The following is a 15,892-nucleotide window of genomic DNA, read 5'->3' as shown; positions in this document are numbered from 1 at the left end:
GAAGAAGAAAGGAAACAGAGAAACGAAAAACTTTTTAAACTAGCCTTTTTAGACTACTCCTAAATATTTCCCGTCGGTGAGAAATGTTACACTGTAGGTGAGTTTTTTGATACAAATGAGTAGGTGTGCGTTCGGCTGCTCTGAGATTCTAAATCAATGAAATGATTAATTTTGCGTCATTTGTTAGTCATGAGTATTTTGAATTGTTTATGCTGTTGTCTTTATTTGTTTTTCTGTTATTAGTTTGCGTGTATTAAATGATAAAGGATGCCATGCAATTGTTTAACTAAAATTAGGCTTTACCTTCGTCACTGCAGCTCAAATTCTTGTGGTGTAACTGCGTTACGGCCGTTTCACCACAAGAATTTGAGTTGCAGTGACGAAGGTAAATCCTATTTTGTTATTATACAGCTCATGCAGGGGCTTAAACACGGCTTTCAATTGTTTAATTTGTTTGACGGCAATAAAGATATTATTATTGTGATTAGAAGTATTATTCTATAAAATTATTTATTTGTTTCAGGTTGCCCAATGCTGCTGAAGGACCACTGTCACTTACCAGAAGAATGAAACAAACTTTCACAAAACGTGTCAACATATCATTACAAAATTGAGTATATAAGGAGAGTTTGATTCGATAAGTAATATTCATCACCTAAAAGTTATAATACACTAGTGAAATGGATGTTATCTTACCAAGAACTAATATTTTCTTACATACAAGTACAGAAATCGTTCATTAAGATAGTTACAAGATATTAAAGCAGAAATCCAAGATGGCTGGTGAATTTATGTCAACCCCGAGTTGGCTTACAGTAGAAGTAGATGTAGTAAACACATCTTTGTTTGGCAACACCTCCAGCAACGAGACTCAGTTTAACTGTACCACAGACCCGCCAAACTTCTTCTTCTTGACGCAAATTCTCTACGCTCTTGTCTGCATCGTGGGTCTCTTCGGAAACTCGTTAGTCATCTACGTCGTGTTACGCTTCAGCAAAATGCAAACAGTTACTAACATGTACATTGTCAACTTGGCAATCGCTGACGAATGTTTCCTGATAGGAATTCCATTCTTAATCGTCACGATGAGTCTTCAATCCTGGGTGTTTGGAGAGATAATGTGCAAGATTTACATGACTACGACTAGCATCAACCAGTTCACCAGTAGTATATTTCTCACGATTATGTCAGCTGACCGATATGTAGCAGTATGTCATCCTATTTCCGCTCCGAAAATTCGAACTCCGATGATTTCTAAAGTGGTTTCATTTTCTGCTTGGACCGCCAGCGTATTCCTGATGATTCCAGTCGTGATGTACTCCAGCATAATGAACAACAGTTGCAACATAATTTGGCCCGAGATGGAAAATCTTAGTGGGCAGACCGCGTTCACTCTGTACTCTTTCATTTTAGGGTTCGCCATCCCACTGATGCTTATATTCTGCTTTTACGTGCTCGTGATTAGAAAGCTGAGGACAGTTGGGCCTAAAAACAAATCAAAAGAGAAGAAAAAGTCGCACAGGAAAGTAACAAAGTTAGTACTCACTGTCATCACTGTTTATGTAGTCTGCTGGCTGCCCTACTGGATTACACAAGTAGCGTTGATTTACACACCACCGAAACAATGCCAATCCCACTTTGCCATCACCATCTTCCTCCTAGTAGGAATCTTAAGCTACTCAAATTCAGCCATGAATCCGATTTTGTACGCTTTCCTGAGTGACAACTTCAAGAAGAGTTTCCTGAAGGCCTGCACTTGCGCTGCAGGAAAGGAGGTGAACGCGACTCTTCACATGGAGAACAGTGTTTTCCCCAGGAGGCATAACCGTGGAGGCTCCGAGCGGTTGAGGCCTACTAAAGGTCCTACTGCCATCATCTGCCAAGGGGGAGCGGACGACGAGCACGGCGAGACTGGACCTTTAGTCAGCAAGACGGATCACTCCACAGCGATGACGTCACGCTCCAATGTCACGGTGACTAGTGACACCAAAGATAGCGCGGTGACTACGCCGGTGAAGAACGGAGTGAAGATCATCCTTCCTCCGACCAACCTCTAGGACACATTCTCCTCCAGGGACACAGTGGTCAGTGGTGTGCTGGAGAGTGCAATGTAACCTGGAGGATCTTCTGACTACACGAAATACTGTGATAACCAACCAAACGTGAAATGGCTCTAATAGTCGTTACCAAAGAAGCTATCATAAGTTATGTCTTGTTTATGTACCAACAATCTTTCGTTGACTCTCTTTTTGATTAAATGTACGCCGATTTATTTGTACTATAATGCTGAAAACATTGTGCTGTTCATTAACGACCACCACAAAAACAGTATTATATAAATTGATACAAACGTACAATTATTTTCAATGATTTTTACTTTTTTACTTTTTAACGAAATGTAAACATTTGTTTATAATGTTTGACAAATATTTTGATATTACTTTGATTTTAATGTACAGAGACTGCTAAGATATACGATACTGTTGTTGTATGTGCAGTAGAATGTGGATATTATTTATCTGGTCTCTCTCTTCAACAATTAGTACCGAGCCCCGTACAACATTTTGTTGAAGAGGAAGATTAATTCAACTTGTGTATTTTAAAATTCAAAATATTGGACTTTTAGGTGGAACATGTAATCGAGATGTTTTTTATTAGCAGCATTCAATGAATAATACAACATTTTAATCGAATTCCGGATAGAGTATTGAGAACATTCTCACAAAAATTTTAAATCCAAAATTAATAATGTTATGTATTTTTTTCAGTAGCAAATAGAAAAACTTAAAATAAATTTCAAGACAAACGACTGTTTTTTTTCTCTCTACAAATCGCAATATTACATGAAAAGAGGCTTAAAAAAGCTCTGTGGAATCAAATTCTTATAAAAGTATTTTTTTCTTTATAACAAAATTTATTTATACCTTGTGATATTTTATTTACAATATACTCTATAGTATTAAGTATGTGATTTTAGATCGTAGGGTTACGTGTAAGTCAATTAAACGTCTGAGTATATGTTTATTTCCATGAGAAACCGTGTACAGTGTTAATAGATGTGAAATCGTTTATTTAAACTCCTGACCATATCATAATTTAAAATAAGGGTGTTAATGTGAAAATCATTGTTAAGACATTCTTTCGATGTAAAATCCATTTTCAACCACGAAACGCTTATTGTAAATACATCATTGTCGACTTTTCCTCAAAAGAGAATTAATATGTATATTTCAATCATGTTTTTATAATTTTGAATCCTGCACATATTATTGTAGTGATAGTTCATCGATTGAAGAAGTATTGGATGCGAATCAAGTAGTAAATATTCTTTTAAGATGGATTATATTCATTCTTTTGATTATTTTATGGTAAATATAATTTATTGAAAGTGCAATGTTATGATAATCTAAACAAAAATCAAGCCAGATCGTGGTGAATGTATCTGGCCCAAGAAACTAATTTTTTACTCGTTTTCATAGTCAACAACAGTTTGAAGCTTTACTGCACAGAAGAAGTATGTTAAATTAAAAATTATATTCCATTGTGCAAAGTTAATAATCCAACAGTATTGACATATAACATAACCATTCAATCAAGGATTAGTTTGTTGGGTATATTTTATTTCCATACCCAAAGGTAAAATATTTGGCTTTTCTACACTCTTTAAGAATGTATTTAAATCAGTTTCTTGATAGTAGCAATGATTAAATTATTCAAATTTGTGATTAAAACTGTTAATATGGCAAAAATAAACATATTTTGTACACTAAAAATAATATTACGTATTTTTTTCTTAAATTTATATTTACCACTTTTGTGCAAGGGAACTGTCTAGGCCTAATCGGATTCAACTCGTTTCTTACTTAGATTACTAGGTGTGTCATCTACAAGTATTAAATTACTGTTTTCTGGATGTAAAAGAAATAAAGGTTTATGTATACATGTATGAGTACGACATGTGCTTAAAAAAGCAGGGTATTAGTTGTAAAAATGTAATTTGAAATATACTATATGCTCATTTGATGTGATATTTTATTGCCTTTCTACCATCGTTACTTAAATGCGAGTAACAACACATTTAATTCAAGTGCTGTTTTAAAATCAGTTTGGCTAAGAAACAAAATGTAATCACATGCATTTTTCAATTGATTTATTTTTAAAGTAAAAAAGCATAAATAATAGTTTCAAAGTTAATACTTTGTGTAATTGTTCTTTCATGAACTAAAGTTCATGAAATAGCTTAAACTCAATTCAATGCAACATAAAACTTTGATGACTTAATATGATAACGAACAATATTTTTTCATACTTGAACTTAGTTTTGTAAGAACCACCACACTGTATTTATGGTGTTATAGATTATAAATATTATGTAACAAATATAAACCATCAGGGTGAAAAAATTCTGAAAGAGAAGCAATATAAGGAACTCCCTTTATTGGACATTTTGTAGGTTTGATGATCTCAATCTGTATTATTGAATTTCCTTCAACGTATCGAAAAACTATTACATTTGTTTCGTATGATGAAAAAATAAATCTGAGAGAAGAACACGAAAAACTACTGCAAAGGATCTTTTGGTCAACTAAAGTGCAAATGTAAAATATGTAAATGGATTACTTAAGTTTCATATTAAAAAATATTGAAATAAATCAAGATAAATATTATTATTTAAATTGTTTTTCAAAGTGTAAATTAATGTCTTTACTCAACACACTGAACATGAAATCCAACAAAACTGATCCTTTATCATCATTATTCAGTGTAATAAAATGTATCTTTTTGATAAAATAACACTGCAAACATTTTTATTGAACAAAACTGTTCACGCTGAACTAAACCTGTGCTATAAACAAGTATGAATTTAGGTGGTTGCATGAACTTAAGTTTAATTAGACTGGGCATTTCGTACTTTTTTCAATAAACGAAAAACACAAGTTTCTGTACAATTAATTATAAAATATTTTGGTTTTAAGAGACACAAGGTCCTTAGAAAACGATGATAAAACAATATCTTATGAAAGAAAGACTGAAATAAAGACGTAGAAACGAGAGTGTAACATTTGTAACGTTACAAGTGGAACAATATGTCGTACCCTTGCGGGGCTACAATGGATTTTATGGCAGGTGGTTCGAACAAATCACTTTTGGAGCAATTCCCTTTTCAAAGTTAGATTCACTTATTTTAGTTCACGTTCTTTATTTTATTGCAACAATTTAGTGGCAACAAATTTTACTCCCCCTAAAATATTTGGTTGAGTAGATAATGATCCCGTGGGATTAATTTAAATCTGTGTCCTCAAGCTAAAGTTTTGTCAAACGTTATGACCAAAAGGAGTAGTTTACATACAAATAAATTTTTTTTTGTCTATTTTCAAATGCACATATATTATGGTTAAAAATGTCTAAATATTGTTCACTTTTCAAAAATATAGTTTCTTTTTTTAATTTTATAAGGTAAAGGTTCCTTTTACTATATATATATATATATATATAATATATATTTTTGTAATGTGGAGACTCGACACGGTGACATACCATATTTTTTAGTTTTCCCATGAAAGCAAATTTGTATAAAAACTAAATGGTTTATAGAATTGTTTTCAGAACAATATTAGAGATATAGCTCTACAAAAAGGGATTAATTTGTTGCCGATCCGCTCCAATAGTTCTTTCAATTAAGGACAAGTGAGCCTAATGTCTTTCTTAAGCTTCGGATATGAACTTTCTTTTGTCAAACCTGCTGCTCCAGCATTAAAAAAGTGTTATTATAAATAATGTGTTCAGAAAAAAATATTTTATTTCAATAAAAAATACAGTTTTTCCCCAAAATGGATTTAGTACGAATTGAAAATATTTTAAATCCCCTTATTGGACAAATTGAACTGGTCATACTTAAATACTAAAGACAAGAAATTATATTACTTTCTTCTATAATTTGGTGTAAGTAACAAGACAATTAATTATGAGACCTGAACTGTTGCGATTATGAAACTAGTCTCGACTCACATACGAGTCATATTCAGATTAGTACTATTTTCCACTTCAATTAAGGGCGTTAACATTAATAATAAACAGGACACAGACACGGAAATAGAAAATCAGGAATATTTAGTTGCAAAAAGGTTAGAAGCTTATGTTGTATGGTGCAGTGCACAGCCTGTTCTGGCCAACACTTTTTATAGACCTTTTTTTTGTTGCCACCACTTTGTAGATAAAAAAAAACCTAAAGCTAAGCTATTTGCTTCCATGGAATTTCAAACTCCCAACTTATTCAAAGATTCGACATCATCATAAAAACTTTCTTATTATACTAGATAACAGGGTGAACTACTTAACTGAGAAGCCATTGGTTCTTTAGATCAATTATATTTAGAAAAACATTAAATAGAAATCTCAAACTATTTTTTCAATTACATAAAAAAAACATTAACTCATGTTTTTCCAATGTAAACATAACTGGAATGACCAATATGGCCGGAAAAAGTGCAATTCAAATTTAAATGAAAAGGCTTTGTGTTCTATTTTAACGTGTTCTCTAAATTAAATAGTTTTTTAGATACCAGAATAGTATGACAGTTAAGTTGTTCACCCTGTGTAAAACAAAAGGTGTACTTCTAAATAGTATATTCTAAATAGTGTTGGAGTGGTGTTGCAAATATACGTGATTTTACAGTTCCACATTATCAGCGTGGTGAGCACAGCAGCCAGCAAACACAGTGACTCGACCTAACACGGCAGCAGATTTATGAGGGGTTGAAACCAAACCAAACAACGGGTCCATGTTAATTCTGTCATCCCAACTGAATCAACCTTAAATTATATTTACATGATGGATGTTCTGTGCGTCAGAAATAACAGGGTTACCTTGTGTGTTTGTAAAAATGTTTTATTAGTTAATCGTGTTATTTGTTTATTGGGACCGAAGCCTATGGATCGAATTCCGCCAAGCAAAATCTCTCTAGGACTAGCCTGAAGTAATTAATGTCTAAAACAGTTTCAGGCTAAAACCTAGCGTAACAGAAGATCCAGTAGAGCCTAGGATATAAAGTTGGGGCACAAAAAGAAAGAACAAATTAATTGTTTATAATGTAGTAAAATTACTCCCTAAAGCAAGAGGTTTGAATACATCTACAATTTTAAACATACGTATTATATTTTAGTTATTTTAATATAATAATATTAAAATAGTTTGACCAAAATGACCATTAGAGAAAGGATTAAGATTATCATCAAACCTAAAATAACCACTCTCTAAGGAATATTTTAGAATAAATTACCAAACAATCTCAGTTTCCTTTATTTTTTCTTTATTGAAACGAATTCAGTGATGAGTACACTATATGGTAAATTAATATTATTTTAATTTGATTCATACAGTATGAAAACACCGTAGGATGCTAAGCAATCAATACAATTTCTTAACTAAAAGTTATTACAATTCATTTATAATATTTTTATATGAACCATTTAAACTATGACAGCAACAACACTAAGAGATAAAAATTACACTCATTGCTAATCTAGTTTTTTTTATTAAATGCAATAACACAACTAAACAAGTTATTAAATTATCTTATTTGTTTCGCTTTGTTAGGACACATAATTTATTTAAAATCTTGCTTATTATTTAATTTAGTAGATTTTTTTATAAATGCAATTTGTTTTCACTATGGTACACATACAATTGGTTTATTAAAAGTAAACAAACAAATAAAAGATTTATTCAACAATATTATGATAAAGAAGGATACAGAGCAGTATGAGCCATGGGGTCAGTGACCTTACACAATGATGCATGTCCCTGACACAAGAGTAATTTGTTGGAATCCTTCCAACAGACAAAACTCTTCACATACAATACTTTATTTAAAAAATGTTCACCGAAGTAAATAAGTAAAATAATAATAATTGTAAACATATGATTTGTAATATTTTATTTTTTTACATTACATACTGTATACAACGTTTTTTTTTTTTTTTTTTTTTTTTTTTAAGTAGCCTATGTCTTCGGTAATAATATGACGATTTAATATTAATATATTTTTGAATCCTTTCTGTTTGAAAATATTGTTGTTGTGTTTGCTATTAAGGTAGTCCCAAGCAACAAGCGGAAAATAAAATAAATGATGTAAAATTAATAAATAATGAGTTATTGTCAAATAATAATACTTAATAACTATTTTCAAACAGAGATCTCAAGGTTGTCAAGCTAGATAAATAGATAAAAATTTTAAGTACGGTACTATTATAATCAATATATTTTATTTTAAATTATCTTATCTAAATTCTGGTTGTATCCTCAATGTTTTAGGCTACTTTTAAATAGTTATTTGAACTGTAAACTAAAACTTTGGCTGATGGCTAAACATTGAAAGTGACACTATACTAGACACTTCAAAGAGTTTAGAATTTTAAAGAAATTCCATAATATAAAAAAATTCTATATTAAATTGATAAAATTGTGATATTGTGGTAAAGGTTTCTAACAACATAATTGTAATAATGTAAACTATCATGTAAAATTGACCAAGGAAAACTATTAGTAGAAAAATTTAAATCACACACGTATTTATAATATTCTACGATATACAAAAGTGTTATTTTATTACAAAAAAATATGGGGCATTGGTATTAAAATACATCATGAAAGAAACTGGTAGCAAACAAGTTGGCCTTACAACAAGAATTTCGCTGTAGTTATCTTTGAATGTACAATATGGTAAGCATAATCACAATGCTGAAACTAACTTGTGTATTTGGCACAGGATCAAGATATGTAACTACGGCACATCTGGCTCAGGTTCAGAAAAATATCCACTCTTAATGTTTTGTGAAAAGATAGTAGTCTGGATGGTTGCATTAATGTTTTGTTAAATGTTGCTTTGGTAACTTGTAATTATTTGTATTGCCTCGAAAAAAAAACAACGGGGTCACGTACATTATTTATTACTATATTCTTTGAAATGAAACAAATATATTTGAAAAACATCCATTACTGTCTAATGATCTAATGCAGGATATAAATAAAATATATATTTTTTTATACTCGAAAAAAAATATATTCAGATTTACAGTATAATAAACTTACATTCGATTCTTTCTTACGTCAACCAATGAAACAGTTATTTGATTTAATAACTACAATTGTTATGCATTAACGTAGGAATCAGTTATGGAACTAATTTGTTTAGAAAATGTTTTTAGCTTGACTTGATGGATAAAAAACTGTTCTTAATCTTATCTTCTTTACCTAATCACATACAAAAATCGCTGGTTTGTCTGTTCGGAGTTTGAAGACTTACAATATGCTAAGTACAATATGTGATAAAGCATTCCTTTATATTGAACGCATATTCGCATCGTGAAATTAAGAGCAATTTTCATTATCATTTTCAATAAGACTGAGCAAACTATTCACAATTTAATTTCCAGTGAAAAGTTAAATTATAGTCATAAAATACACATTCATGTAATGCTAAATTTTTTAATTCCATTGACATTAAATAAATTGTTTCTTTGTTTGAAAATGATGTTTGGAAAATATTGTCAGATTACATTTTAGCCATGAAAACTGAAAGCTTTTTACTCTATACTTAAGTGATCAGAAGTTTAAAAAGCATATATTTAGGGAATAAAGTTTGAATAAATTTATTCCTAAGACTAAACAATTTAGCTAGTCTCTGCCTAGAACAACTAATTTACACGTTTCCTGTTCGTTAACATTGACCTTTTATTTTGTTAAATAAATCGTACAATAAAAATAAACTATCGTATTAGTTTTTGAATATATTGTTACTTATCATAGTGTAATATATCGAATGTACAAGGCTAATGAATTATCTGTCTACTGTTAATAACCCCTTATCTATATGTTGTCAAAACAAATGTAAATTTACTTATGTAGCCTAATTTTAAACTGCATTGTTTTATTCCATTCTTTCGTTAAACTGTAACTCTTTGTTTAATTGTGAAACAATCTAGAAGCCTTATAGTAGCTAACTCAAACACGAGAAATCTATGAAGATACCCTGTGTTTTGGACGAATTAAAGACAAGGTAAAAGTTCTCTGTCCCATACATGTATTTTAATCACAGAGAAAGACAGCTAATAATCTACTCTAACAGGGAGAAGTCAATAAACCAGGCTTGACACATGCTGAGAGCTTCCTCTTCCGACCTAGAAAACATCCGTACTGTGTAGCTGTGTTAAATACAATCGTTACTGATGTAGTGTATTTTATGTCAAGTTAACAAGGCAGAGCCCGGTAAATCTTCTCTTCACTTATTTTACTTTAATCTGAAATGGTGACCTTATAAAAGTAGGTATTGTAAGCCAAGTATGAATTGAGAGGAGTGTAGGTGAGTGGCTCGATCTTGTAGTCTTCTTAGTGACTAAGGCCTGCATATTCCTTAGATACAGCTATCAATTAATAGCCAATACAGCCAATGAAACGAATGGATCTACAGTTTATAGTGGAATCCGAACCTTTTTTTCCTTTTAATTAACGAATTGGTCTAATTATCAGGATAGTACTGCGGATAGTCGTAGTACTCACTAGTGCGGAAGTTAATCCACACCATGGAGTATCGCATCCACAGTGCATGTCTATAAATATCCACATTACGTGACTTCCTAGAAGCTGGATTACAGCAGTCTACGATCAATCACATTTATTTATCCGATTGTAGTAAACAATTAAAATCTATTTGAGTAATATCTAAAAAATAAATTTTAGACCATACGAATGAATTTAAGCTATTGATAACTAAATCATGTACAATGAAGCAAAATATTACACTAAGTTATTTACTGCAACTGAAGAAGGTTAATTAATAGCAGTCTTACCGTTATTATTCTACATTAAAAAATATATACAGTTTATGACTTTTCTGTATTAGCTTGTTAGTTACCAAATTCGTGTGGTCTAGATTATACATTATCCACAACAGTCTTCATACGTTCGTTTTCTGAAGTTGTTGCGTCTATTGTTATATTTTTACCTTTCGAAATAACAACATAAAAACTAATTAAAAAAAGGTTCGGTTTATACTTACTTAATTAGGGTAGAAATTAAGTATTGTTATGCATTATATTGTACGAGGGGCGAACTCGGGTCCTAGGACGACAAGAAGCTAACTTCATTGTTGGTGCAAGTTTCTGATTTTGAGAGCATCAGCACATCAAGTGTTTTTGACGCACTCGTTTTGAGAGTGGGGTCTTACTATGAGCGCCCTGGGGTGTTGGGTGTACAGCTTCTGGAGTAAGCCTACTTCACGATTTAGTTCTGGTAAGTTTTTGGTTTTCTAGTAACCTCAAAGATGCCAAACGTCAACCTTTGTGTGAGGTTAAAGGTCAAGCCTAGGCAGAGCCCCACATGTCCAGGTAGTTACTCCAGGGGGTATCCTAGAGTCTCCGTACGCAACAACACTAGAAATCCCAGTGGCATTCACCTCTTTGGTACACTACTTGATACCGCTGAGGTTCAGCTGAAACAGATGTAACGAGTTATTTTTCCTAGGGGGGTAAATATTTGCTATTTGGCCGCGCACCTATTGCTGGCATCAGCAAGCGGCGGCGGCGAAGCTAGCGAGCGCCCTTTGACCCGGCTTATCAGTGCCGATAAGCCTGGGATATCCTAGTTTCACAGGATAGCCTAGGACGGACATTCTAGTGGTGGATCCCGGACAGTGAAGAAGGCAGTGTTGGTGTCCTGTGTAAACGGCCGGCGTACGTTGGAGGTACAGAGTGTACGTGGTGTGATCGCGCCGAGTGTTGGTGTAAGTTGGGTACAGACGGTACAGACCCACTGTTGGTGAGTGGACGACGTTCCTTACACTTTGGTTTAAGATTTGATTTAATATTAATCTTACACTTTATTGCGAGAGTTAGAGTTGTAACCGTGCTGGTCAAAGCCTGACGGTAGTTAGGATTTATATTAGCCAGGAATAATATTTAAATGTATTCCTGACGGTTCTGGGCAGGTGCTAGAGCGCAAATAATATAATTTAATTGACTGTAGTAGATATTATTTTGCGTTGTACCTAGAGTTAGTTATATTACTAATAACTCTGAGGCCCGACAAACCTAGGCTGCACGATTTAGCGTGCGTAGTTGGAAGCATGAGGCCAGTAGGCTAGTAGCTAGTTTTATTAGCCTATTAACAGAAGCCCGGCTAAGCAATATAACGTTGATATAGTAGCAGTAGTGGTAGTAGCAGTAGGGTTGGTATTGATTAATCATTAAATTATTTTAATTTAACCTGAACAGCTTGCTTAGTAATCCAACACGTTAGCTTGGTAGCTTGGATAGCGGAGTACCGGCTATCAGATAATATATTTATCTAGTGTTTGGAACGCATTTAATATTTATTTATCTGCTACTAAGTAGCTCAATAATTTAATAGCAGTGCCATTGCCATTTAGCTTTGCTTGTTTGGCTTGGTATTTATTGAGACCAGCTACTAGTGGTGTAGTCACTCTACCTATAGTGCACTTGTATTGTTATCTGGTATTATTATTGAGTGAACTGTTTGATTGTCAGCTTGGGCAATAGAGTTGTGTATTGGATTATAGTGGCCTAGTAGACCCCGCCTGGTGATAACTCGCGTTGTGGTTTTTATTGGCAAGTCGTCGTGTAACTCACCGTGTTTTAGGCACTCTGGGCTTAGCTATTGGATAGTTAGGACGAAGCCCGAGTTGCGTAGTCAGCAACGACCCCCTAGGAGTGTGGAGAATCGGCGTAGGTCTGGTAGTGATTATTGCACGTTTGTTGTGGTGACTTGTTTTTGACTTGTTCACAGTGCCCGTGTATGAGCCAGTCCTATACCGGTTAGACCCGGCGATTGGCCTAGTGGTTTCCCTGACCTTGTCGCAGACCCTGGAACTTTACCCAGCCATCGTAGGCTGAGCTATCCCCGGCAAACGGTTGCGACTGCACGCACTCTTAATATTTTTTTTTCCAGTGCAGAAAATCTCGTCGCAAGATGGCGCCTGCGAACAGGGACTGAGGTTGGCAGTGGTGCTGAGTTGCTGACGTATTAACGGCGCCCGAACAAAATAATTTTATTTGTGCAGATTTGCTGCGGACTTGTGCAGATTGGCTGCGGACCTGAGCTGTTGAGCAGAGTTTTAGGCAGACCTGCTGTGATTTTATAGTCGGTTGGGTAGGCCTAACCTGTTTTCTGTTACAGCGTGGTGTGTTGTGAACCCTAATTTATTTAGTGGTTGTATACATAGATATTAGTTAGTAATTTTAATTTTGCTAATCAATTGAGCCTTATCATTGAATATTATTTGAGTGAGAACCCTTATTGTGTATTTGTGGTTTGACTTTCACACCCATAATTGGTTTGATTTATTATTTTGCTAATTAATTGAGCTTTATCATTGAATATTATTTGAGTGATAACCCTTATTGTGTATTTGTGGTTTGACTTTCACACCTATAATTGGTTTGATTTATTATAACGGTGTTAAATATATTTTAATTGGTTTCGCTCTTATTTTTGCGGATTAGTCGTGGTATTTGGATTTTAAATATGGTTGTGACTACGAGTACGACGTCTGTGCTAGGCGGTACGCCTATCACGTCTGCTATTGTTACAACTAGTTCTGGGGTTAGCTCCGAACTGTCGGTGATGGCGACGTCGTCATTGTGGCCTGCGTCTTCGCCTGTTTGGCCGACTATTTCATCGGTCGTGGGTACGACGGTGACAACGTCTCTGACTTATTCCGCGCCAGCGACTATGTCCTTGGGGTCGCAGCCCCGGGACGGTCGCGTGGGTTGGATATATGACCTCTCGAAAGGGGAGCTCATGAGGACGATGGACCAGTATGGTTTGGTGACCACTGGAACTTCTGCGGAATTACGGCAGAGATTCTCGTCGTTTTGGAAGCAGCGGAATGCCCGTCGGTACAGCGATGATAGGCTGTGTACGGCTGGGGCGGCTGCACCGATAGTGCCGGCTACTACAACTATGGAGTTTCCTGACCCCCTGAGAACCGTACCTCAGGTACTGGGTAATACGGGATCGGGCCAAATAGAGATAGGGGAACTTAGCAGGGAGTTAGAGGCGGTCAAAGAGATTCTTGGGTTGTCTTTGGAGACTGATACCCGGACTCTTCGAGAACAACTTGCATTGGTGGTGCGACAGGCGAGGGGCTCGCCGAGTAATGAGGTCGGCTATGGGTTCGGGAGACCCGCCAACCCTACGTCCCCTGTTGTGGCTGCTCCAATGCCTACCTTTAGGTTACCTAGTAGACCCGAGGGATGGCAGCGGCCCAATGATAGTTCTGAGAGACCAGCCCGGCCTTTTAGCTTGGAGCTGCCTCGAGGCTCGGATATGCTCTCAAATGAGGCCAGCAGGGTGGAGCCAAAGGATTGCTCCAGAGTATGCAACATGGTACGGAAGTGGGGTTTAAGGTTTGATGGCCGACGAGACCCTGTGTCGTTCCTGGAGCGCCTTGAAGAGCTGATGGTCTCGTACTCTATAAAATCAGAGGACCTGCTCAGAGCGCTGCCGGAGCTGTTGCAAGGCTCAGCGCTTCTATGGTACAGGAATTGCAAGGAGCTCCTGTATTCATTCGAAGCTTTTCGGCATCAATTTGAGATCCAGTTCCTTCCACCTGGTTATCAGAGGAATTTGGATGAGGAGATCCGGAAAAGGACGCAGGGTGAGACCGAACACTTCCGGGACTACGTTGTTGCCATAAATACCTTGCTTAGGCGTAGCGGTACGTTGTCGGAGCATGGTAGATTAGACTTAATCTACAGCAACATGCGTCCGGAATACAAACTCATGGTACGCCGGCGTGACTTCCGCAATCTGGCCGAGATGATTGAGTTGGCTGAAGATTATGAGGCCTATTTGCGAGAGAAGGCCGCCTTCCGACCTCCTCCTTCACCAAACGTAGCGCTGGTTTTGGAAACCGCCTATGTTCCCAAGAAGAAGGCTGAGAAATATTATGAAACGGCCGCGGTTGAAAGACATTATTTTCAGAGACCATCTCTTGAGGATAAGTCGATTGGACAGCGAGTAGATTTTGACTCTAACCGGGTCCGTGAACAAAGGCCCGTAATGACTAGGGAAGTTGCAGATGGTGCAAAGGATGTACGTTGTTTTAGGTGCCAGGAGATTGGTCACTTTGCCAGAGGCTGTGGCAAACTGAGGACCGTCTCCTGTTTTGGGTGTGGAAAACCCGGTCTTACTGTGAACCAGTGTGGATGTCGTGAGGGAAACGGCAGGCCAGCTCAGACATCAGGAGGTCAACTGGGCAAGGCCACCGAAAACGAACGACCTCAGAAGAGTGGTCCGAGTGGCTCGGAAAACTAAACAGCCTGGTTGGTGGAGTAGACGAGAAACGGCTGGTTTCGGAGACAAGGCCCTTTGTTGAAGTTGTGCTGATGGGCAGCGTTTTTAAGGCGTTATTGGACACTGGGTCCGTAGTTAACCTGGTTGGGCGAGGAGTCGCCGAACATCTTCGACGCCAGGGGATTGAGCCTTGTAAGATTACCGCTCCTCTAAGGATGGCAGATGGGACACAGTCAACGGCCGAGTATTCGTTTCGGCTAGCAGGAGAAGCTGCGGGAAGACGGTGGATAGGAGATGCCTTGTATGTCCCCACTCTCACCACGGACATGATTCTGGGTATGGATGTCATCCGAGACCTCGGATTGGTGACATGTGGGACAGAGGTAGTAAGAATGGGCGTGGGTGATGACTGTTCTGGCCAAGGTGGCCGCATAGACAGTGTCAAAATTGGTGACGAAGACCCCGAAGGCCCTTGCAATGGAAATCCCCGTCTGGTTGCTGATGTTAAACCATTCAGCACCTTGTTGGCTGGAAGTGACTAGTACAAGAGTTTTTCTTTATTTTGAGTTTGAGACCTGT

The 15,892-nt window shown here is 36.1% G+C and overlaps 1 protein-coding gene across 1 annotated transcript in view; it reads left to right on the top strand.

Annotated features, from left to right (window-relative positions):
- The window catches only part of LOC128990239 (somatostatin receptor type 2-like), a 57,736-nt gene extending 53,715 nt beyond the window's left edge, over positions 1-4,021 (top strand). Inside the window, exon 4 of the mRNA XM_054412544.1 lies at positions 524-4,021. Coding sequence (XP_054268519.1) covers positions 777-2,057 — 1,281 coding nt within the window. The 5' untranslated portion in view covers positions 524-776 and the 3' untranslated portion in view covers positions 2,058-4,021. The remainder of the gene's footprint in view (positions 1-523) is intronic.
- The last annotated feature ends 11,871 nt before the right edge of the window (positions 4,022-15,892 follow it).

Source organism: Macrosteles quadrilineatus, unplaced genomic scaffold (assembly GCF_028750875.1).
Source record: "Macrosteles quadrilineatus isolate MER2022 unplaced genomic scaffold, UCM_ALF_1.0 Scaffold_1__1_contigs__length_201487025, whole genome shotgun sequence".
Taxonomy (NCBI): Eukaryota; Metazoa; Arthropoda; class Insecta; order Hemiptera; family Cicadellidae; genus Macrosteles; species Macrosteles quadrilineatus.
Note: the sequence above shows the minus strand (reverse complement) of the source record. Positions and strands in the feature narration are given on the sequence as shown.